This window comes from Sycon ciliatum, chromosome 6 (assembly GCF_964019385.1).
Source record: "Sycon ciliatum chromosome 6, ocSycCili1.1, whole genome shotgun sequence".
Classification (NCBI taxonomy): domain Eukaryota; kingdom Metazoa; phylum Porifera; class Calcarea; order Leucosolenida; family Sycettidae; genus Sycon; species Sycon ciliatum.
The window spans coordinates 26347614-26372797 of record NC_088648.1 but is presented as its reverse complement, the minus strand read 5'-3'; the positions used below and the strand labels follow the sequence as shown (position 1 = coordinate 26372797).

Here is a 25184-nt window from a genome sequence, read left to right as displayed (position 1 = left end):
GTGCGCCAAATAGGCATCGGCGAAACCGTCCGTCGTATTATCGGCAAGGCTATTCTAAGCGTGGCGAGGAACTCTGTTCGTGAGGCGACAGGGTCACTGCAGATGTGCGGAGGCCAGGAATGTGGCATTGAGGCTGCCATTCACGCCATGCACGACACATTCCATGAAGAAGACGTAGACGCTGTGCTAATGGCGGATACATCCAATACGTTCAATCGCCTTAACAGAGAAGCATGTATGCGCAACGTAGCGCACCTCTGTCCAGCCATCATACCCGCTATCGTAAACTGCTACTGTCAGCCAGCCTGCCTATTCGTGGACGGGGAGTGCCTCCTATCGCGAGAAGGCACAACGCAGGGAGATCCTCTTGCTTTGCCGATGTACGCTTTGGGGGTACTCTCCCTGGTGTGCAGAGTGGCAACCCCAGGAACACGCCAGAGCTGGTATGCAGATGACTCGTCCCCGGGTGGCGGGATCGACCCTCTCCGCCAGTGGTGTGACCGACTCGTCGGGGATGGGCCGGCGTTCGGGTATTTCATTAACCCCAGCAAGTCCGTCCTCGTCGTCAAGCGGGACAAGCTAGAGGCAAACGAGACCATCTTCGCCGGCACGGGTGTGTCTATCACCACTGACGGGTGCCGCCACCTTGCACCAGCCATCGGAACTGATCAGTTTGTGCAGGAGTTTTTGGCTTCCAAGGTGGCCACCTGGTCGCAGGAGCTGTGCAATCTGACAGATGTCGCCCGGTCACAGCCTCAAACAGCTTACTCTGCACTGGTGAACAGCCTCCAACGCCGGTGGTCCTTCCTGTGTCGGGTTCTCGATGGTGCTGCAGAACAGCTGGCACCCCTGGAGGACATCATTCACCGCCGCCTAATCCCTGCCATTAGTGGAGGGACGGCGCCCAGTGAAGCTGAGCGCATTTTGCTCACTTTCCCCTGCCGGCATGGAGGCCTCGGCGTGGCCAACCCTACCACTTTTGGCTCAATCACGACTGCCCTGTACACCAAGATCAATGCGCAAGAGCAGCACCTCGATGATGCTCTTGCCTGTGTCTGCAGGGCCAAGAGTCAGGCTCGCTCTAAGGCCAGAAGGGCAATGAAGATAGCTGCCGATACGTTCCGCACCGAGCACAGCGAACTCGATCTCGCTATCAGTCTGGCAGAGGAGAAGGGAGCATCAAGCTGGCTCACCTGCCGACCCATCGCTCGCCATGGCTTCGCTTTGTCGAAGGGGGAATTCCGGGATGGCCTCTGCCTCCGTTACGGTTGGACACCTTCTCGCTTGCCCACCACCTGTATTTGCGAAAAGGCATTCACCACTGCTCACGCCTTGTCCTGTCCTTTCGGTGGGTTCCCCTCGATCCGCCACAACGAGGTGCGCGACATACTGGCAAGCTCATTGAAGGGTGTCGCCCACAACGTCGCAGTGGAGACACATCTGCAACCCCTGACTAGGGAGCAGTTTCAGCTCCGGTCAGCATCAACCGAGGATCAAGCTCGTTTGGATGTGGTGGCCAGTGGAGTTTGGGGGGGGGGTTGGTTCGAACGCACTTTTATTGATGTACGGGTGTTCAACCCTTATACGTCTTCGAACCACACCTCCTCTCTCTCTGCCTGCTACCGGCACTGCGAGCAGGAGAAACGGCGTTGATATGATCGGAGAGTCCGAGAAGTGGAGCGATCCACTTTTCCCCCTTTGTGCTCTCTTCCACCGGGGGATGCGGCAAGGGTGCCGCTGCACTGGTGAGCCGGGTTGCACAACTCCAGTCGCTACGCGGGAAGGAGGCGTATTCTGTGCTAGTTGCCCACCTCCGCTGCAGGTTGTATTTCGCCCTGCTGCGTTCGAGTGTCATGTGTCTGCGTGGGGCTCGCCGAGTTTGGCAGCCTCCAATGGATGGCTGTGCCTCCCTGGCTGTCGTGGAGGCTAGGGTGTCCCGGGGTGTGTGGCCCGTGATTGTGCTGACTATGCTGTACTTCTCCTGCTGTCTGATCACATGTGACGTCATCATTATGTGATTTGTTTTCAATCCTCCGCCATGGAAAATTGTGTTTTGTTCGCCTGTAAAAGAGGCTTTTATAAGTAAAAAAAACCAACTTTCGGGGTGGTACTATCTTTCGGGGAGTACATTTTGATCGGGGGTAAATGGCACGCAGTGGGAAGCCAGAGCATCTCTAGTATCCGTGCATATGATGTATGTACTGTACGGTGTCTGTACATGTAGGACGGGTACGAACTTACTATCTTTCGGGGGGAACTGTCTTTCGGGGTGATAACCTCGGCAGTGGAAAGTGTATTTTTTATAGGGGGGGGGGGGTACTAAGTCATTTACGGGGAAATACGGTAGTTCCTGGAAACTATTTTTAGGGATTTTACTTGATTATATGGCGTCCATTACTATCCATCCGAAGGGCCGTTGGCAGATTATGGCGGGTACAGAGGATGCCTCTTGCGTAAATTTGCGAAACCAATGCCATTATATTGCCTTCACTCAAAGAAGAGTCCTCTCCAATTTTCTGTTTCCCTCCTACCTTGTGCACTTGATCATGACATGGATCATATTCCGGTCAATAAATGCAAATAATGCATCTGCCCCATCTTCAAAATTGTGAATATCTCGGAAAAGCCCGCAAACTTCGGAAGCAACAACAGGTTGCGCGCGTTCGCGCTTGCTTGGTGCAACACATTTTCCACTATCTACCAATTTTGCCAGAGAACCCAGCTTCATGAAGGAAATCCTGCCCGAGTTTTGGAGATTGGTGTTCTGTTATGTGTATGGCTCCATAGCTTTATCACCACCATTATCTGCTTGCTTCCTCGACTCCGGTCCCGTATCAGACTGATCGAGAAGCCGGAGCAATTAGTATTATATATATCTTCATCTGGAGCATATAACTATGTGTCTCTGTGTTCGGTCACTTCTAATTGCTAACGCACAATCCTCCAGGCACTCTCCTCGCATTTATCCCCAAACTCCTGCCCAAAAGATTTTAAAATCAAATGAAATGCTTTATCGGCAGTAACACTGCGCCTACTGAACATGGCTTCCGCCAGACCAACCTAAACTCAAAGGACGTTCCTAGAATGTTATAACTGGCCTGGCACTTCATATCGTTCTATGCTGCAGATGACATAGTGAATCACTTTCCAAACTTAGGACAAACAAATTTGTCTGTTTCGACAGGATTCGAGATTGCGATATTGACCATAACGACACGTGACATGTGCATATTAGCATGTCCATATGTACAAATCAGCACCTTCATGGTCCCCAATCTCCTTGCTCCCAAATGTATTCCTCTTCACGTTATTCACGTGTGATTCTAAGCCAAATTCGCCCTTTATTGATGCCTATGGTATGTGGGGTCATATGAGGCGCGCGGTAGTTCTAGGTAGCACCCCCTAGCATTTCCGAACTGTACTAAATTTTTGAAAACACAACCCACTGCCATTAACAAAACACAAAATAAATAAAAGTCTCAAAAATTGGGGAGATTCTAAGCCCCCTTATAACAGCAATCCCATTTTGAAATTCGCAAATGCATCATATGATGCCTCCGGTACTTCTAGGGTTAAACGTTAGCCTGCGACTTCGCAACGTGCGTCTCTTGTTGCGAATCTTAGTGGCAGCTGCTAGGTATATACGTACACCGTTGATGCCATCATGGGAAACGGAAAGAAACCTTGTCTTTCCTATTCACAGAGTCATGCAGTGCTGGCTTGCTTGCACCATGAGTACTTCAAATGGAAATGTGTTGGAGGTCTCTGATTCTTCGGAGGAAGAGAGTGAGGAAGATGATTACGAGACAGAGGAGGATAATCAGGAAGACGAGAACGGGACAGAGGTGGAGGATGAGCCCAGTGAGGCATGCGCACGACTGCCCAAAGCCAAAGGAGCAAGCATATCGAGGGTTAGTAACATTCCTACTATTGTAAAAGTGTGTTCACTGGGTGCCAGTATTATGCCCCATTGTGTTGCTAATGGATTGCTGCACTGAATCACCAAGTATTGGTGTCTGGACTGATTACCTATACTCATGCACTAGTTGCCCACTGTGCTGATTGACTCATTCCCCGAAGTGATACGTTGATATATATTGTACTTTTTCATACCACACATTATACTAAATTTCCGAAAAAGCATTCCGTATGCACCCTCAAAGTACTTTGAGGACTGTCGACGTAGCGTTCTGATTTACTGTTATTCACTGCTAGTTCATGATAACAACTTCAGTTCCACATCATTTTGAAATAGCATCACAATATAATCTACTTTCAAAGTACTAGTTACTTCCAATAGCAGTATTCCGTGCAGTGTGACTTACATTATGACATAATGCCATATGAGTGGTTCACATTGTCTTTTCAACTAGCAGTACAAGTCCAAATTAGCATTCTAATGAGCATTATATGACCGAATAACTAGCAATTCTACCAGCATTTTGAGCTGAAATAACTAGCATTATCCGCCGAAGCCTACCGACATAAATCTCAGGAAAGATATTGGAAATAAACCAGGCCCTTTCAACGTGGAAGGATGGACCTTGCTGTCCAGCCCAGAAGACAGTTCACATGGTTACCACGCTCTCAATGAGAACTTCAAAACCTCTCTCAGGTAGCTATGAGTAAACAACTTCTTAAAAGAGAACCAATTTTGATTTTTGATTTTCCAAATGAAATTCAGGTGTCCCGACAGTTCACAGAAACCCAATTCACAGAACGACAGTTCACTGAATGACATTTCACAGACTACCTTTTAGAAGGGTAGCCCATACATTTTCCCAGTATACCCAATTCACCGAAAGACAGTTCACAGAGCACTGTTTTCATCGACGGCCCATTTCACCGAGTTTGATCAGGCATGCACTCAAAAATGCATTGTTTCGAAAGAAAGCAAAATATGAAGAATACGAGAGTATGCACGTGTGACAAGGTCATTTGCCACACACAACATTGAACGCCAAATTATGCGCTACTCCACGGAGGAACCCTCTTGTTGGTTGCTGCTCGATGGACTGTAGCAGAGCCCTCAGCCGTTCCGCCTATTCGACAACATTGAACGCCAGATTATGTGCTGCTCCACGGAGGAACTCTCTTGGTGGTCGCTGCTCGACGGACTTTAGTAGAGTGCTTTTGTCACAGTAGCGGTTGCGACTTTAGTTGCTTCAGGAGCGTGGCTATGTACGCCCGTAGTTGCCGTGATCATTGTGCCATTGGTCTTCAACCTGCCTTTGCATCCCAATTCATCTCTACGTTCGCACCTCCAGTACACTACGTCACCGGCGCCGCCTTTTTCTTTCACGTACCAGTAGCCATCCAGAATGATCTTCTGCTTTTCCCCTCGACGTCAGTACAATATGGTCAGGCTCCATCGTCGTATTCGTATTCGTATCCGTATTCTCCAAAATTGACTTTGAATGATCTAATAGTCGTAAATCAAGGGCTTATGTATGACCTGGCGCGTGTGTGTTGTCACCTGATGACCTCTGGTGTGGATATTATTGTTGGTTACGCTGAATCTTACCCGTCCTGCCGAAGATCGAGCCGCATTTCCCCATTTTTGTCCACTCTCGGCGATATGGGCTGTCTGTGAATAAGTCAGTCTGGGAACTGGGTTTTCGTTGAATTGGGTGTCGGTGAATAGTGCATTCTTTGAGACTGGCACTCTGTGAAGCGTCATTCTGTGAGTTGGGAATCTGTGAAACATCACACGGTGAAATTGGATTCTGTGAACTGTCGCATAACCGAACACCTGAAATCCTGCAGTGACAAATGCTATTTCCGTAAATTCCTACCTATACGACGAGACAACACTGCACACGTGAAACTAACGTGTACTAGCTTCCCAATACACTAGAACCTTCCTGGCCATCTTGCGCAACTCTCGCAGTCCTTGCGGTTTCCTCCCCAAACTGGAGCTCGCGCGTTGTGAATGACGGATGGTCCTCGACGTGTGTTCTCGTGATCCAGGAGCGACACTGCCTCGCGCTGCTATCTGGTGTTCACGAGGTTCGTCGGGATGAGAACGGAGCATCTCTGTAAGTTTTTATCCCTGTTGATGTTTGGTCCTGAGGAGCACTATAAAAGTTATGGTCTTCAGGAACAATCTTCCTCAGCCTACTCAATGGATGCGGGTGGAATCCCCGAAACACCACGTATTGACCAGGTAGTGGTGCTTTCTTGCAAGCCTGGATTGTCCTTGTTGGCCTGTATCCTGCCTTGCCTCTGCAGTGTTGAGCACTGTCAGCACATAGTCACACTGGGTACATCCTCCGGGGGGGGGGGGATTTCTTTTACAGATAACAGATACACGGTGTACGCTAAATCGTGTTGCTGATCAGCCTTCGTCGTCCAGATTTTGATTCTGATCTTGATTGTCGATCAACTTTGTTCGTTGACTACTACAGCTATTAAATAAAACAATGAGAGAAGGTACCATGCCCACAAGGTATGGAAATGGCTTGCTGTGGAGGTACCAGCACTGGGAGTTGTATCAAAGGTGCGACCTCGTAGCACGTGCTAAACCTAAAAGAATTCAAAAATTGACTTGGGTCTGTGGGAATCTCTGAGAGAACGCCCACTCGTTACTTTGTGAGAGATTCCAGGGCCACGTTGAGGGGCCCTACCCCACCACCCATGGCTGCTTCTATACTTGTTTCAGGTTTGGGTCCCGCGCACTGACAGAATGGGCACGAAAATGTGAAAAAAATTGTAAATGCATTTGTTTGGCTCCTGGGTGGCTCGCACACCGTGGCACTATGCCGGAAATTTGAGTTTTTCCGGCCTGTAAAGCCTGTCAGTGAGGCGCAAGAACTTGTAAATCATGTCCTTAGGGCAAGCATAGTGGCAGGAGTGTGTGAATTTCACTCAAATCCATTGAGAAACACCAAAGTTACGATCAATTGAATGCCATATGAAATTTATGGGTAGGCTGCCCCCTTAAACACTACAAGTATGTTTTGCTTTAGCGCTATAAGCTGTTGTACTTTGACATTTTCCCATTATTCTCTGTACTTAGGAATGATGAGAAAGGAACGAAAAAGGTCTGTTACAAAATTGGCTTTACTAGACTCTGTGGATTACGTCGGTGCTGATACTTCTTTCCAAATTGGATCCGGCTCCAATTTTTGTTCTTTTACCTTTTATAAAGTGGCCAAAGCAATCAAAGAGCATTTACAGGACAGCTTACGCAAACATTTTGGTACACATGTACTTGTCGTATTGCTGGTACATGTAACTTGAGCATCGCCAATCAGTTGAAAACCACGGTGGCAACGAACAGTGAACTGAGGCGCCGTTCCTTCTACGTGTCCATTCTGTATTGTCCTTGATATAGTGTTCTTACACTGAAAGATTTCTGTAACCAGAGAAAACACATATAAAATTCTAAAATGATATGTACCGCAACAAGATATTTCAAGAATAGGTAATACAATAAAAAAAGTAAGCTGCGCACTCAGTACAACCACCATCAGCAAAACTAGTTTTCATGTATAAAAGCTTTTTCCTTGAACGTTTTCGTGGCCATCTCCTCAGAAGGATTACTGCCAAATCAAAACTAATTCAAAACTCTATCTAGTATATATACGCACAATGCAAGTAGTAATTTAGACCCTATCTAGCGCGAGCAACAATATCTGAAAGAAAATTACACCAATCAACGATATCAGGTGACAACAAATGAGATCAATTTTCAACCACAAAGTAACCACGCAATCAAAAAAGAAGCAAGACCTACTGATCTAAATTCACAAACATTTTCAATGTAAACTAATTCTTATTCTGCTTGAACAAGGTCGTCTCCATCCTTGTCGACATCGTCATCGTCAGCTTCTTTCTCATTCTCCTCCTCATCATCAACATTACCAGCCACAGGAACGTCAAAGAGAGCCTCAAGATTATCCGTGGATGCGTCATTGGCACCGGTAGTGACAACATCATCGTCACGTTCATCAACAACACAACATGTAGTGACAAGAATGGACATGTCTTCAGTATCATCATCAACATCAACCTCTTCAGGAACGGCAAGAACGGCAAGGACTAATAGGTCGGTTTCATTATTAAAACTCCAAAGCATGTACTGGTTCTGATCGTGTTCTTAGGGTGTATGAATCTTCTGTTGCTAACCATTTTGTTCGGAATAGTGATTGTCGCTCTAGATTTACTGATGATTGTTTTTCCGGTTGGTCTTGTTCAAATAGTCAAAGGTATTTGAGTGTATTGGAGTAGATCTACATCTTTACCATCAAACCGATCTTATGCAGGCAGAAAATAATTTGTTTACATTGAAATTGTTTGTGAATTTCGATCAGCAGTTCTCGCTACTTTTTGGGTTGCATGGTTACTTTCTTGTTGTGAATTTATCTCATTCGTTGTCACCTGTTATCGTTGTTTGGTGTAATTTTCTTTCAGCTCTCATTGCTCGCGCCAGATAGGGTCTAATTACTACTTGCATTGAGCGTATATACATTAGATAGAGCTTTGAATTAGTTTTGATTTGGCAGTAATCCTTCTGAGGACATGGCCAGAAAACGTTCAAGGACCAAGCTTTTATACATGAAAACAAGTTTTGCTAATGTTGGTTGTACTGCCAGCTTACTCTATTTATTGCGTGAATTTCGTTTCTTTCTCCACGTAAGCGTTTTAATAACAGTTAGGTAATACATTTGTGGATTCGTCAAGCAAATGAACTCACGTAAGCATATCGGTATCTTTGTGCTTTCAGTGGCGCTGGTACATGTAACCCGAGGTTCACCGATTAACTTGTAACCTGAGTTGCAGCTTGCGGTAAATACTGGTGCATTTCCAGAAAGCGTTCCACGAAGAATTGTAAGGGATGATTCGCAATCGTAAGCTGTAGTGACGGTGGAGAAGACAAAAGGCAATGTATTAAAACGACGCCGATAGAACTAGCTTCAGAACTTCTAATCAAAAGAAAATTTTGATTTTTTTGGGGGGGGCGGTTGGCGGTTTCTTGCTCTGAGGATCAGCCTCAGCTACACTCCTACAGTATAGCATCCCTTCAGCAGGGACCAAACCTTTGTGTACCCTACCATGTCACGTGATGAGAATCGAGACCTAGCCCTTGTGGGATTCAAAGAGCTAATCGACCTGGGCTAGCGGAAATCAGTATACCACCTCTCAAGCCGTTCTCGCCAAGAACTCGTCAAAGAACTCCGGAAGATGGGTGTGGGTACAGAGTGATGCCGGAGCCAGCAAGCCCAAACAGTACGTTGGAACAATTGTCTAACGTTAGTATCATGTGTTTCAACCTTGTCCATGGAGATTATCATGATGGGCGAAGAAAGGGACTGCAAAATGGTGGGCCTGAAATTTGAAATCCAAGAGCTGAGGCCCGAACACCTAGAGCTTCGTCCACAGCTGTCTCCTCCACCCGAACCTCTATCACACCACACGGTACACACGTACATATCCCAACAAAACGTGGGGAAGGGACCTACAGCTGCGAAGTCCTACAGGGATACTGCACGCACCCCTCAAGCTGGAACACCACAAGGTAAATGTCCAAGTAGCACCCAGACCCGGCCTGCTCCAAAAACGTCAAAGGCTGCATGCACTGGTGAATTTTACATGTACTTAATTTTTTTTAAATGCGTTCTGCCTGCTCCGTGAAAATAAAAAATAAAAATCACCTTCTTTGCACGGTTTTATCACCTCCATACTGTGCTTAATATGCTTTTCTTGTTCCTTTACCCTTGCGTGTATTTCACCTGATGAGAAGGCTTGAAAGTATACTAGTGAAACCAAAAACGTTCAAGATGTTCGTGAAGAGCCTGAAGTGTGTCCTTTTTCTGAGTCATATCGCATTCTTGTCTCACAGGGAACTGTTTATCTCTACGTATGTTCACCCTTATGTCAAGCTCACCTTCACACTCAGCAGGCGCTTTTGGCCAATACCACGAGGCTCTACTTGAACAGGTACGTAGACGACTTTTCGTGGTGTCCAAGTAGTATCCAGAGTCGCAATCAAAGATAGCTTGCGATGGGAAAGTTGTACCTGATGGATATGCAACCACTCCATTATTCAAGGTCACTGACCTGTTGCAACTCCGTTGGCCTAAAGCTACACATTCAGTGGAAACACAGACATGGACTCTGATGTCAACACTACAGACTGAGATAAATCAACAAGTAAAATAATCTCTTTCCGAAGAACAAGACGAAAAAGTGATCCAGTGCGCTAACCTTACATTGCAATTCCCATCACACATTTTAACATTACCAAATGAAGATCACTTACATTGATGCTGCATTCGAGCACAAACATTAGGTGTCAGATCTCAATTTCTACCCGTGTTCAATTTCTGTATGCTCATTTCTTCTGGGGCCGAGAACATCTATGGAATAATATATTTTACGCATGACACAATCTCGATAATCATATACAGAAAGGAAAAAAGAGAAGAAAGGACAATGTCACAAGGCTATCTGTGGAGATTGCTATCCAAGCGGGATTGCAGGTGGAAAGTAGTAGGCTCCCGCAACACCTGGGTGCTTCTTGCGTCATATCATGTGCGTCATATGATGAAGTAAAAAAGATGCAATTGTAGTATGAGCTTCAAATCGAAAGAAGTTGTCTCTGTGTGTTGAATAGCACTGCAAAGGCAGATCGGAGCGACTCTCGAAGTGTTTGCAGGCCAATCCAGTGCTTACAGACCACGAAGCACCATAGATCGACAGCGGCGATTCTCAGCTTTTTGAAGAGCCTAAGATGCTGAAATTCCGTTACTGGTGTGTGAAATGGGGATACTTTTAGTGGCCGATGTGAACATTGCGTGTAGTGCCAGGGTGCCCGCCAACCGTGGAATAAGTGGTCTGGCACTGAAAGGGTTAGTACTGGTTGGTGTAAGTTAAAGCGTAAAAAAAGTTTAAAAAAGGAAATTATCGTGTCCGTTCCCGAAGGGAACTCACGACGGCCGCTAACACCCGATACACCCTAGCGGCAGATACAGCGCCTAACGGTGGGGGTGAGTGGATAAGTCTCCCAACCACTGGCACAAGTGCAGAAAACGACCCCATTAGCTGCATCCATGTACCCCTTGTGCCTGGCCACAAGTTTCCAGTTGACTGCGGGTAGCAGCACGGCTGGAAAAACCGCTCCAAGGCAAAACTTGAACCAGGTACCTCTCGTGTCTCAGTCATGGTCTTTGACCAACCCACTGTGCCTGCCTGGGTAAGCTACAGTGGGTTAGTCCGGTGGGTAAGTCCGGTGAAATTTTAAATTCACAGTCCGTAGAGTTCGGGGCGCTGAGTCGAATGGTCTTTGTCTGAGGAGGCTTTGGCCTATGGTTCGTCAGATACGCCCAGTGGAACATGTGTTATTTTGAGCGCAAATCACCCAGATCCAGGCGACGACGTCACAGCGTGCAGCCAGGTAGCCACAACATCTAGTTGTGCACAAATGGCCATATTCGGAGCGCGTTCGATTGGGAAACCGTTTGTCGCAGCTTCTTAAGACCAAGACCGATCAGATCAGTGTTACAAACACTACTTACCCTGTGATTTTCAGCTCCTTAAACCTCAAGGTTATACCGTAATTTAGCCGTTTTCGAGTTGGACATTTTCCCGTGGGCGCGGCATGCACTAGCCTCTACGGCTCAAACAATGCGCTGCGTGCATGCTAGCTGTAGTGTAGTCAAGAAACACATCCCACACGGAACTACTCCCGCACTGCCGTGCTGGGGTAGCTACAACAAGGCTCGAGTCAAAAGACTCAGGAATATAGCCAACACTTCACTCGTATCAGTCGCATTGTACATTAATGTAGTCAGAGAACGTGCGTTTCTCCTTGGCGGTGCCGGTGGATGTGCTTTGAGAAAGAAAATGTTAGTTTTCAACTCCCGCCTCATTATTAATACAGTAATGAGTGCACAACCGTGACAAGTGGCAAAACAGTGAACAGCTCTCGGACATAGAACTTTCTGATCCCGTATAGAGTTGCGAGCGAAGAGACGTGCCAGTGGTTCAAAGAGCCTGGACTGTTCTCCAATTGAGTAGTCCGAAATATGCCAAGTTCGCACCAAAACATCACCATGTGGCAGGCTACTGGAGTCTAAGCGAATCGGTATGAAAGAACATTTAGAGCACTCGCATCACTCTTCTCCATTTTGGCGACTCTGCTCTCCAGCGATCTGATATCATTATTATTATTTGAGGGATTCCCCAAAGGCCGAAGCCCAAATCAAGGGGTCTCCGAGAATAAAATACGAGTACAATGCGTGTACAATAGGGTGCAATTCTTAAAAGGAAGAAAATATTAAGATAAAAAAGGTTAATGTGAAGAGGTTAATTAAGAAGTCTGAGTAGAAGCAAGCGAAAAGGGTACTGGTAAAGAAGGGGGATAATCGTGAAGTGAGATAATTATCAGCCTCGTCTGCAATAGCTGCGGCTTCTGTATCAGTCGGAAACTCAGTAGCGCTCACTTTTCAACAGCCCGCGCGGCCATTTCTTCAGCTGAATACCGAGTTTCTCAGCCCCAGACCGAACTCATGAAGGTCAGCCATGGCTGCATCCTCATTATATCACTCTCACAAGGAGTTACGCCTTCAGGGTCGCTTGCACCACCTACTATCGGTCGCCAAATCATTTGAAAAAGCACTGACACTATTGCTTTTCGCACTCCTTTTGACCTAGCTGCACCTTATGACGTTGCGGAGGGTGTGGCTAGGCCGCATGACGTCATGGCGCAGCCCCCGAGAATCAATTTTTCAACGGAAATATCTCAAGAACGCTTTGTCGGAGACACGTGGGACCAACACCATTCGACTCAGCGCCCGAAACTCTACCGACCCGGGTATTTAAATTTTTCACCGGACTTCCCCTTTAAAGGCGCTAGATTTCCTCGTTTCCTCGTGAACTATGAGCTATAATATAAGCAAGCCGTCGAGGACAGTGATTCTCTTGCCCGTGCAGAATTTGTTATTGATTAGCATCTGTACTTAGTACGTTATATTTGTATACTTACTACGTCATATTTGAGTTGCATGCAAGCACAAACACGTATTAGTTATGCGTGCTTCTGTTTCCTGTTGATTTTCCCATGACATGCTTTGTTTCCATTCGCAAGTCTTCATCGAATAAATGGTACCTGTAATGTATCATGCCGCATTGAACTTGTTCTTTCCAGTGTCCGCACCCTGAAGTGTTTGCACGGGCCCAGTTGTTTTTTTACTTCTGAAGTACTAGTTTGCGCAATCTAAACTCTGTCTTGAATTATTTTGTGTATTAATTTTGCTCGTACTGGAGCTCGTGGACGAGTGACTATTCCTAATGGAACAATCAGAGAACGGTACCGGATTTGAACTGTCCTCCATGAACGAGGGACAGGGTTTGTGTCTCGAATGGGTGTCCTGATGAAATATATGGAGCATCTATTGCATGCAGCTGGGGCTCGTGATAAGGCCGTGCAAGATCTGTTTGACAATGTTCAAAGTAGGTTGCCATCACCATCGCAACCTCAGTCCACCTCGCAGACATTTGTACCACAGCCAGTGAAGTACCCGTACAGGTTCCTGCACCAGTACGAGCGCAGTACCGCGGAATCCAATCAGCGCCGCGATAACAGCAAGGGCTGGATGAGCAGCGGTACTGGCCGAGTATGAGCGACATAAACGTGTTTCCCCTGTGCACCCATGCCAAAGTAAAAGAGCATGCATGCAAGCGCCCACCAAACCATCATGTACACAACTCCTCTTTCAGTTGTCCTAGTATAATAGACCCTTTGCACAATAACGGTCACGTGATCCGAGACGGGGCATCCTCTTCGATTTTTGTGCAGAGTATCAGTTGTTGAGCATGGTGGAACACTGTATTTTTCCATTTTGGAGATGGAGGAGAGAGTGTCGAGTGGTTTGCCATCGATGGCTGTGGAACCCGTGGACGAACTGTCAAATGAAGATCGGTTGTGTAAGGAACTGAACAGTTTTCTGCTGAATGAGGGTGCGTATCTGTCTGGAAAAAGAAGGAGTTGTTGGAGCGGTAAGTTTTCCGCATTCAGGGGATATTTCGGATTACTGTAGATTGAAATTTATTTTTATTTTCTCTACCTTCTCTCCTCTGTCGATGTAGAGAACACTTCTCTATGCAGAACCCTGATGCTCCTAGAACTAAGAAGGGCACCACTTCCTCGAGTGTACCTTCATCATGCCCAACATTTCATGCGTCCCAGTGGATGAGTGATGAACCTCTGTTTCCCAGAGTGAGTGCCACACCATGCTTGCTCGTCTCCAACGCAGGGGCAAGTCGCCGACGACAGTGAAGAGGGAGCTGATGGAGTAGTACTAGTGAACAAGCCCGTGGATAGTGTCCATGAGTTTTACTTTGGTGGCTATGTGCATAATGTGAAAGTCTGTCATATCGTGCACACAGCCACAGCTCGAACTCGGATGACTTTCTCCGCACACCTGAGCGATGAGGCCGCGTCTCTCTCCACTTCAACAACAGCAGCTCGAGCAGCGCCAGCAAGCAGTCGATCTTCCAATAGCGAAGACAGGGATGGGTCATGCCTTTTTCTCAAGCTCCAGAGTCTCTTGGCAGGGCGTTCCATATCTTCGCAAAAGCAAGGATGAAAGTCGTCATGGACAAAGTGTTCCGAGCACAACACTGTAAACGATATCGCAGCACTGCGGCCCTCGGTACCCGGCCCTCTTCTCGCCAGATAGACAGGATTCCAGAGTGTGGAATGCCAGCATCACCAGGAAACGCATGGAAAGACAAGTGGGTTCCTTAGACTAACGTTAGGGATGACGGTTGCTGCAAACAAGAACCCAACAGTGGTCCTTGGAAAGCATTTCGGGACTTCTTCCTTCAGAACTAGAAAAACTTGAAAATGAAAAAGGCTGGAGAGTACATACATGAACATCGCGTCGGGACCGTGAAAACACAGCCTGTCACAGGAAACTTGATCACGTCCTGCAGCAAAACCATGCATGCTGGTTGCATGCCAAGTGTGCAGCGCGTGCACAGCATGCCCCGTCTCGACCCCTCTCGCTTATTGCGCAAAGGGTCTATTATACGAAACAAGCGCCAAGTTCGTGAGCCAATACGGGGGGGGGGGGGTTCAGACCAAAGTGACCTTTCACTTTTGACGTCATCGATGACTCATCTATTCATGCATCATCGATGACATCATCGATGATATCGTGATCCCGTTTTAGAATGACTCATCGATGATGTCATGATCCCGTTATAGAAGGATGAGTCACAAAGGTAAAATGACGTCATATCCCTATTAACGGCAACATTATTATTATTATTATTATTATTATTTCACAATCACGATGACATAGTGCCAATAAGCATGTGATGCGGGCGATTTTAACCAGCCATGGTGGGGACAACTGAGAAAAAGAAGGAGAAGAAAAAGAGAAAACAAAACAAAACAAAAGGAGTACTATAGGAACCTGGAGAGAGCAGTGTGAAGATTAGGCTAGCAATGGAAAACAACGAATTCAATTCAATTCAACTTAGGCGCGGGCAGAATGGAACAAAATGCAGCGAAGGTGTCACGAGACTTTACCTCCTGCGGAAGCCGAGACCAATGAGAATAGGACTTGAACAGAGGGGATTTTAAAAGGATCGATGACCTGGCAAGTGGGAAATGGAGAGAACATCTAGTACGCGAGCTATTATTGAACCAGCTTAAATGCGCAAGTGCATGAGGAGGAGCAAGTTGAAGCTTAATACGGTGAATGAATTTGCATGCCGAGTGGGGAAAGCGTTCTGAGAGAGGGGAAGAGGAAGCCAAAATGTATAGCGTCTGAGAGGAGGTCAGAGGGGGCATGCGAAATATTAATCGAAGTAATTTACGGTGGGTGACTTCTAACCGATGCATAAGAGCGGAGGATAGACCGGAGGACCAAACGAGAGAGCAGTAATCAAACAAAGGAAGAACATAAGAGTGATAAATTTGTATTCGACAACCATGGTGTAGATGGGAGATGTGAGGAGAAATGCAGCCTATCGCGGAGCAAACTCGCTTTTCAATATAGGTTACGTGCGAATCCCAGGACAAGTGTTCATCAAGAAATATACCAAGGTGTTTGTGATTTTTAACAATGTTGATAGCAATGGGATCATCAGGGAAAGTAAAAAGCCGAGTCGTAAGGAGGGTGAGGTCACTGGAGGGTCGTGGGGGGATACAAAGGATTGCCGTTTTCGACACATTGGGGCGGAGTTTCCACTTCGACATCCAGCGCACAACTTGATTAATGTGATACTGTAGCGAGTCGCAGGCTTGCAATAAGCCTGGCTCGGTTATATGGAGCGCTGTATCGTCCGCGTAGAGTGAGGTATGATCCAAACCTGCCAAATCATTAACGTATACGATGAACAATAGAGGCCCCAAGATAGAGCCCTGGGGCACTCCAGAGTGGACTGTTTGAGGGGCAGACAGGGCATGTCCAATTCGGACACTCTGTCGACGTTCAGTGAGATAGCTGGTGAGCCACTGCAGACACGTCCCGGCTACGCCAAACGCTGCTAACTTATGGAGGAGACCCCTTGTCCAGACAGTGTCAAATGCTTTGCTGAGGTCGAAAAAACATAGGAGGCTAAATTGCTTCTGATCCTTGCATTCATATAGCTTCTGCACAAGCCTCAGCAACTGCCAGGCGGTCGAATCGCCTCGCCGAAATCCAGATTGTGACGGGTCAAGGACCGGGTTCACATGTTGGTATAAGTGGCCAAATGCCACACGTTCACAGAGCTTTGAAATGGTGGAAAGGAGTGAAATCGGCCGGTAATTGGATGCAGACAGTTTACTGCCTTTATTCTTGTAAATAGGCACAACCACAGCTGCCTTCCAGACATCAGGGAAGATTCCGGTGGCGAAGGACTGGTTGAAAACTAGGCTGAGAGGGATAGCTATACTAGGAGACAGGGCTGTTAGCAGTTCATGGGATATGCCATCTGCACCTGCCGCCTTCTTGGGCTTTAGGCGACGGATGTGGTGGGCAATGGCGGTGGGAGTAGTGCTAAAAGAGGGTAGTGCTGGGAGCCCGTGGTGTGGAATACCAGGGAGAGACCATGCAGGATCATCCGGTGTTCCAAAGCTGATGAATTGGCGATTCAGAGCATTGGCAATCTGGGTAGGGTCGTTGTGTACTGTGTTATTTTCATGAAGTTCAGTGATGATAGGGTTTCCAACAAGGGTCGGCGAACGAAGCTGCTTAACAAACTTGAACAAACTAGGGGTGGATGCAATAATGGATGAGGGGTTAGTGCTAATGGAGGACACATACTGGCGGTGAGCCTCTCTAGATAGGATTCGTGCTCTGTTACGTTCGCACTTGTAATGCTCGTGATTGCTAGGGGTAGGATACTTGCGATACAAGCTGTACGAGTCTCGCTTCCTCTTCAGCTGAGCTTTAACAGCACGTGTCAGCCACGGGGGACTTGGTGTACGTCGTCTAGGGGCTGAAGAGCGCGACCGGGTGGGTAGGAAAGCGGAGCATAGACTATGAAGGATGTCATAAAATGCTGGAGCAGTACGGTTTGGATCTCCAAGCTTCAACTGGAGAGCAGCATGCCAGTTCAAATTAGCAATGGATTCATTTAGAGCAACTAGGTGAGTGGGAAGAATGGAGGAGATGTCAAACTGACTGAAGTCAGGTATCTGGAAGGAATGGGAGGGCAGTGTAGTGTTGGGTGCAGGTGGTGATGCGGTACATGTCGGGATGCACAAACGGCCGAGAACAATTGAGTGGTCCGACTGACCGAGAGGGGCTGAGGGGCGCGGATCGCAGATGCTGGCTGCAGTGTCAGTGATCATCAGGTCCAGAGCAGCCTCATTGCCTTTGTGGGAGCGGTGGGTCGAGAATGTGACGTGTTGCTGCAAGGCAAACATGTCAAGAAGACATGAAAGGTGGTGGCCTGCAGTGTCTGTTGTTGTTCCATACCAGGTGGAACATTTAGCATTGAAATCTCCCATGATGAGGACTGGCGAGCCAGGGGTCCGTATTTTAGTCAAGCAGCTTTGAAACGAGGCGTAAAAGTTATCTATCACCGACGGGTCGGTGGACGGTGGGCGGTAGACAGCCGCAATTTGGATGGGCTGCTGGCGCGTGGGGCAAGCAGAGGTTCCAGTGGATGGCGATATCTCTACCCAGGTAGCTTCGAATTGCGGAAGATGTAGGTCTGTACGGTGGGTAATAGGACCAAATGCACTTGATTTTACTAAGATAGCAACACCGCCATAGGCCAGGAAGTCGTTGGTGTTAATTTTTTTCTCGGAGGTGGGTCGATCCCTTCGAAAACATTCATAGCCTGGGAAGGAGAGGGAAATTTGTGGACACAACCAGGTTTCAGTTATGCAAACAACAAGGGGACAGCTGGTCGTGAGAAAGTCGGATAGCTCAGCAGATTTGTTTCTAAGGGAACGTGCATTGATACAGGCTACGGGAAAGGAGGCTAGGGGCGTTGAAGGATAGAAGGGTGTTGCGTTAGGGTCAAGTTGAGGTGTTGGTTTACTCATTGTTCAGATTCAGCCTGGTCAGTGTGGAACCTCCATTTCCGGATACTAATTTTGTCAGGCCAGAAACCAGGCCCTTGGATCTTGTCTACACAGTTCTCTCCCACAACCAGGTGGGCATAAGCTGTACCAAAGTACCGTGATTCTGAGATTGAGCAGTGAAAAACTTCGACATCTTTCTTTTTACACCACAGGTCAATTGAGGCAGCATCGCATCCAAGGTCTACATTGCCAAGGTAGAAAGCCGTGCGCTTCACCCGCTCCACGCCCTGAAGGTCAGTGCGTTTGGTACGGGCTGGCTCTTTTGTGAACTGGCTTGTGATAGTGCGTTTCAGTGGACTACCGGTAGTGTTGGTGTCGGCTTGTGCAGGGCGGCGGCGGTGTGGGTTTTGCCACCCATTGTCGCTTGTGCTTGTATCTTGCGTTTGAGGTTTGGCGGGCAGGTCAGGTCTGGCCGTTGGGGTACTACTTCTTGTAGTAGTACGTGTACTACCGTCCGTGCTGGTGTGTGTGCCTGTTGGTGAGGCAGCTTTCCTTGCAGTGCTACTGTACAATTTCTCTTGGTCAGTGCAAGCTGGGGACGCTACGGGTACGGGATTTGTGGACTGCATTCTCTCTACTACTCCCTTCAGTTGAGCAACTTCTACTTGCAAGGAGACAATGGCGTCTGTCTTGCTCGTTCGAAGACATTCTATTTCTGAAGCCATACCTTTTATAGTCTCGTTAAGGAGCTGAAAAGTGGAGAGCAGGTCGCTTACATGACTCATCATTTAATAATGTGGATCTTGATATTGATATCTCCAATGGCAAATGGCTATGCCACCCACTGTCCAATTTTGCTTGTCAGGGGGAAGGAAATGCCATCCTTCCTCTCGTGATTCATCGTTAGAGACGTTGTGCGTGAGTCAAGTTTCCAGTACGCTAAGAACTGCCTCATTTCTTGTTGGATGAGAGCAACGAAGTAAACAAGAAATTTGAACTCGGAAGGTGAGCCAATATAGTTATGATGAAGAAAGGAAAAGGACAAAATGTTACGAGTTGTGACAAACTGTCCACCAACGTAACAGCCAGCAAGTGCGACAAAATGGCACAAAACTGACAAGGAGTACTGAGACTTTCGGCGACCTGACACCGAGTTCCAACACTTCTCCAAGGTGCAAACCAACAACGTTCCAACTTGGAAGGCTCAGGTTCGGAAACGTCCAAGAGAGGAAGGAAAGCCCAACGAAGAAGAGCATGAGCTACGCATCACGGCAACAAAGAATGCCGTAATGCGTAGCTCATGCTCAACACACGGTGCGATTGTTTGTGTTCAGGGACGAATTCCTTGCAGCGGATTGTCCGAAGGCAAAAGGAAAGTTATCAGGTAGACGATGAGGACCATTGCAGTGACGCAGAGGACAATAACAAGGGTGACAACAGGGAGCTTGGCGGAGATTCAGCGAAGGAGACGGAGGACGAAGATAGAGATGAGAAACTCAATCGGGTTGTGAAGAAGAAGAAGAAAAAGAAGAGTTGTCTGATGATTGGTTCAGCCATGAAACTCGGAGTCACAACGGAATAATTTTTTTCCAAGGTTTTCATTGTGTGCCTTTGTGAAGAAAAAGAAGAAGAAGGAAAGTAATTCGCACCAATAAAAACTGGTGGGTAAAAAACCGTCTCGACTGTTTTTTAGGCAGTGACGGAGAAAGTAAAAGGAGAAAAGAAAAAGAAAAAAGGAAGCGGATGCCACTGTGGGCCAATGCCTGGGGTTGAGCAAAAGCGGTGAAGGCTGTTGCTCAAGTTGTTGGTCTGCTTTTGCCCAGGCAAGGCTAGACCTTGGCAGGTACAGTTTGTTATTGGGCAGATCCTGATCCGGTTTATCATCATTTGCATGTAAAACTTGCTGGGAGCAATGCTCCATCGTCTCGGCTGTGACAATGTTAGAAGAAGAAGAAGAAGAAGAAGAAGAAGAAGAAGAAGAAGAAGGAAAAGAAATCTGTTGTGATGTTGCTATTTTCCAAACCCGTTGACCGGGGAAATTATGACAATTTCTAGTTTAGTTTTGTCCGCTGTGCAAATAGTTTCAGGCAGTTGAAAGTGCTTGAAGCTGTGTACATTCGTCTCCGTAACCCTGATCTGGGTCAACAAAAAGAAAATATTACTGCTTTCACACTTGTTCATAATTATTTCACACTCGCCCATTTTATCAATTCATTTTCACATCAAATTTTCTCTCTACTTTCCTAAGATTGTATTTGTAACATCCTTCGCACCCCTGAATGATCTTTTACGAACGGTTGGGATGTATTTATTATCACTCTTTTGCATGCTGTAACTACATATGATGTTCTTTGTTCTGACTCCATTGTGACACGCAAGAATACCTTCTAGAACTAGACCTCTGCTGCTTTGTTGTTTGACATGAGCGCCAGTTGAATTTTGCTCATAGCTATACTGCGGTTGTTATCACGCCAATTATTCACATATCTTGTAACTGTTAGCTCCTTTTTTTGGTTTAGTTTTAGTTCACAAAATTGCTACTTTTTATTTCCAGTTGTTAGTGTCGCTTCATTACAGGTGTTGTTTCTCAACTCTTTTCTTTTTTGGAATTTCATTATATTAATCCCCCTGTCGTATTTGTGTTCTTTAGACTTAGTACAACGTATTCTCCCTAACGAGAGTTGTGCGAAAACTGGATAGAAGTATTTTTTGATTATTCACCACATTTCTTCTGTTAAAACTCGGATGGAGAGCCAAGGATTAAAACAATTATTAAAATAGAGGGAACCATATGTGGACTCGGATTCCTGAATCGTGGTTTGACCTTATTGTCCAATTGACTTGCCAGTATCGTCATCGACATGTATTAACAGCAGCCAACGTCCTTCATAGCAGAGACTCTCGTGCTTATCTTGGTTGCGCTCACCTTCCCCTCCTTATGTTGTTTCTAAAACTTAGAACCTTCCAAGTTGGAAGGCTTATGGGTTGCGTATCCAAGATTTACTAGAGCTGTTAGCCAGATAGTTGTAGAACGTCAGTACCGTCATTCAGTGTCGTGCAATGTTACTGGACGAGCTGATTATTTAGTAACTAGTGGTGTTAGTGGACAGTATAGCGTAACTTTTAGTTCTTTGTCATTTCTCTTTTGTATTAAGGACTATAAGTTTACAAGTTAACCGTTTTGTCCAACACTAACCGCTTCGCGATTTTGTAGTGAGCCATGGTTATTCCGTGCATGGTTCTTCGTCCTTCGTCGTAATCTTGTAATAGCTAATGATCTGAGTTCGCTGTGATTTTTAGCTTGTTTTCGTCTAGAGTGCGCCCATCTTCCCCTTTCTTTCTTTATGTCATAGCTTTAAAGCTTCCAATTTGGACGACTGGTGGTTTGCGCATTCCAGATTTGATGCAGCTAAGCATCAGGTCGTTGAATGTCAGTGTCACATCAGTCAGTTTTGTGCTAATTGTTGCACATTTTGACTCACCATTATCCTGCTTATAATGGTAAGTGTTGAAGAAAAAGGAATACTTGTAAACTGACGGGAGTTACGGCCCTCTCGTTTTCAATTTCGTTTGTTTCTCTACATTATTGTCACATTTTCGCAATAAATCCGGTTCACATGTCGATTCAGCTCACTCTTTTGTTCGCAATTTTGAACCTTTTCTTCATCTCGTCTCTTATTTACTACGCGTTAAATATGCATATTAGCATTTTCACATGTACAAATTACCACCTTCATGGTCCCCATCTCCTCGCTCCTAAACGTATTTCTCTTTAGTTGTTGACGTGTGGTTCTAAGCCTTATTTGCCCTCTTATTAATGCCAGTAGTATGTGGAGTCACATGATGTCGCGCAATAGTTCTGAGCAGCTCCCCCTGGCATTTCGGAACTGTACTCAAATTTTGGAGGAACAGCCCACTGCCACTTACAAAATACGAAATAAATAGAAGTCACAAAAGTTGGGAGATTCTACCACCCCCCCCCCCTCCCCTTATCACAGCAATCCCATTTCGAAATACGCAAACTCATCATAATTATCATGTCTCCGGTTGTTCTAGGGTTAAACGTGTTTTACACAATCTTCTGAATACAAATTCATTCGGTTATGTAGAAGTATTCCAGTGGTTCGTGGGATCCGTGTAAGACTTTATATATCTTGCTCATCAGTGTAGTCATAGTGATCATATTTCAAGTAAATCTATCCTATCTTTCTTCTATTGGTTTTGAGACCACGTGAAGCAACTATACAGAGTCAGAAGGCTCACACTGTTTAGTTATAATGAATAACATAGATCAGTAACGCTTACCTGCGGCCGGTAAGTTGTTTTTGCAAATGACGACAGCAGTTGCAGGACACTGCACTGGAATATTCTTATAGCATGATAGAGAAGAAGTATCGTTGGCCCAGACTGTAATGTTTTCTCCCAATCGGTTGCTTAAATGTTTCATGAAATCCTGCACACATGTATCACCGACATCCGGGGGTGTTATGAGAACGTACTTAAGCAAAGTGCATTTCGTTGGAGCTGAAGCGCTCTTTTGTTTACCCCAGCTATTTCCGCTGATAAGGAAGGTTCCCGAGGCATCATTGCAATTGAAAAGTTCTGTGACGAGAATCAAGAATAAAAACAACTGAGATGATACTCTAAAGAACTCAATGATGATTTTATTACAATCGCTATGCAAACAACGTAGAAGCTTCTGGCGCAAGCCAGAGTCCTCAGGGCTTTAATTGGGTGTATGTATGTTGGTGTGTGTGTGTTTGTGTGTGGGGGGGGGGGGTGTGGGGTGTGTGCGCGTGTGAGTCACTGTGTATGTGTGTGTGTGTTGTGAGAGTGACTGTGTGTGTGTGTGTGTGTTGTGAGAGTGACTGTGTGTGTGTGTGTGTGTGTGTGTGTGTGTGTGTGTGTGTGTGTGTGTGTGCATGTGTGTGTGTGTGTGCCAACTAGTTCGGTTGGTGGGTACACTTATGCCAGATAGTGTTGGGCCTGTTGCCAACGGGCTCGGCTGCTTGAAGGTGTATTGTTGTACCTACCACCTTTGTTGGTTTCAGGGTTCATATACTTTCTATTTGAAGTATACATACCTGTTAACCATGGACTACTTCTGGCTAGATAAACTCTTGTGTAATCAATGGTGCTAGTGAAGCTTTTATCAGATCCACTCTGATTTAGCCACCCACACTAGTACCAAGTATTACCTTCACTGGGGGCAGGGGTAACTGCAGTTGGATCCCGGGACGGATACCCTGATGCCGTCAATCCTTTTTCTGCACCTTGCCCTCACCCACTTACTGAGGTGTGGTGAGCCCATAAGTGGGATCATTTCAAGTCCACCCTAGTTTGGGGATCTCAGGGGGTGTCGGCCGTTGGGTGGTTCAATGGCCAATTGAGTCATCTTTCCAAGATTCCTTTTGAGTCTCTCTCCCCTCTTCCGGGGAGACCCACGTGACCAGTTTTGGCAGTGAGCAAGTACAAGTACAAGTGTGTGTGTGTGTGTGTGTGTGTGTGTGTGTGTGTGTGTGTGTGTGTGTGTGTGTGTATGTGTGTGTGTGTGTGTCCCATATGGTGCAGTGGTATGTGCAGCGATTTCCAATCGATAGGTTGCGGGTTCGATTCCCGACGATTATGGTCACACACGTCTTTCTTCTCTTTCTCAGACTCTTCCTGACTTTTCTTTCATTCTCCTGGGTGGTTACCAACAGCCAGTGCATGCCGGAGTATGTGGTGTGATGTGTGTGCGGGAAAAAAGAAGAAAAAAAAGACCAAAAAGTAGGGATTCACTGGCCAGAAAAAAGCCACTTCAAAGCTGTGTGGTGTAGACCAGGCTGAATAGTGGTGGTCAATTCTTCAGCCTTGCAAGCTGTTGAATGGTGCAATCCCAGCACAAGTTGCTATTGTAATGGGTTAGCCGAGTGGTAGGCGCGGTGAAATCAACAAGAATTACTTTTATTCTACTTTCAGGTACACACCTGAGATATAATCGTTCGTGAAAGAAGGAACGGCAAAATAACTGACTTTCTCTCCGGTGCTCACCTGGAGGTTGAATAGCTCGTTATTATCAAAATCTCATCTTCGAGTTATCTTTCATTGCTATCCAATCTAATCTAATCTTCTCTTTATCAAAACAGAAATGCGCAGCCGCTTTTATGCAGCAGACGACGTACGCTTACATACGGAGATACACTAAATATACATCAGGCAAAGCTCCGTATTAGTTCCGTACTGCTTCCGTATTGGTCGGGCAGGGATACTACACCCTCCCTTCCTACAGATAATCACGCCCTCGTGATTTTCCAAAAAATTAGTGAAGAGTTACGAACACAGCGTCAACCGGAAGATGGCAAATTATATCGGAAATGATAACGTTTAGAGTAGACAGAAGAAATGAACTGATAACAAATCATAAAGTAGAAGCACCACCAGGTTCACACGATCTCACGGGGTTAAAAGGGGAAAGAAATGTCCTCCAAATAGGACCTGAAAAACTACAGCACTCTTGCTGCACAACGCTGGCACAACCCGCCAGGAACATCGCAGTTCAAAACCCGAACTGAATACACTATAACTATAAGGGGCGTTGTCACACACATTGTCCCACGTTAGCTGGGTAAGCCGTGGCTCACCATGATCAGACGCCTACCAAACTAAACTGGATTCACACACTCGCATAAAGGAAGACTGAAAAGAAAAGGGAGACTGAAGGAAGACA

The 25184-nt window shown here is 46.3% G+C and overlaps 1 protein-coding gene across 2 annotated transcripts in view; it reads right to left on the bottom strand.

The window, feature by feature from the left end:
- LOC135819817 (E-selectin-like) overlaps positions 1 to 25184 on the bottom strand; it is a 115455-nt gene that overhangs the window by 76422 nt on the left and 13849 nt on the right. For both annotated transcript variants that reach the window (XM_065333095.1, XM_065333096.1), the window contains exons 3-6: positions 22781 to 23077; positions 9890 to 10087; positions 8699 to 8857; positions 7190 to 7357 (exon numbers count right to left, since the gene is read on the bottom strand). In XM_065333095.1, coding sequence (XP_065189167.1) covers positions 7190 to 7357; positions 8699 to 8857; positions 9890 to 10087; positions 22781 to 23077 — 822 coding nt within the window. The remainder of the gene's footprint in view (positions 1 to 7189; positions 7358 to 8698; positions 8858 to 9889; positions 10088 to 22780; positions 23078 to 25184) is intronic.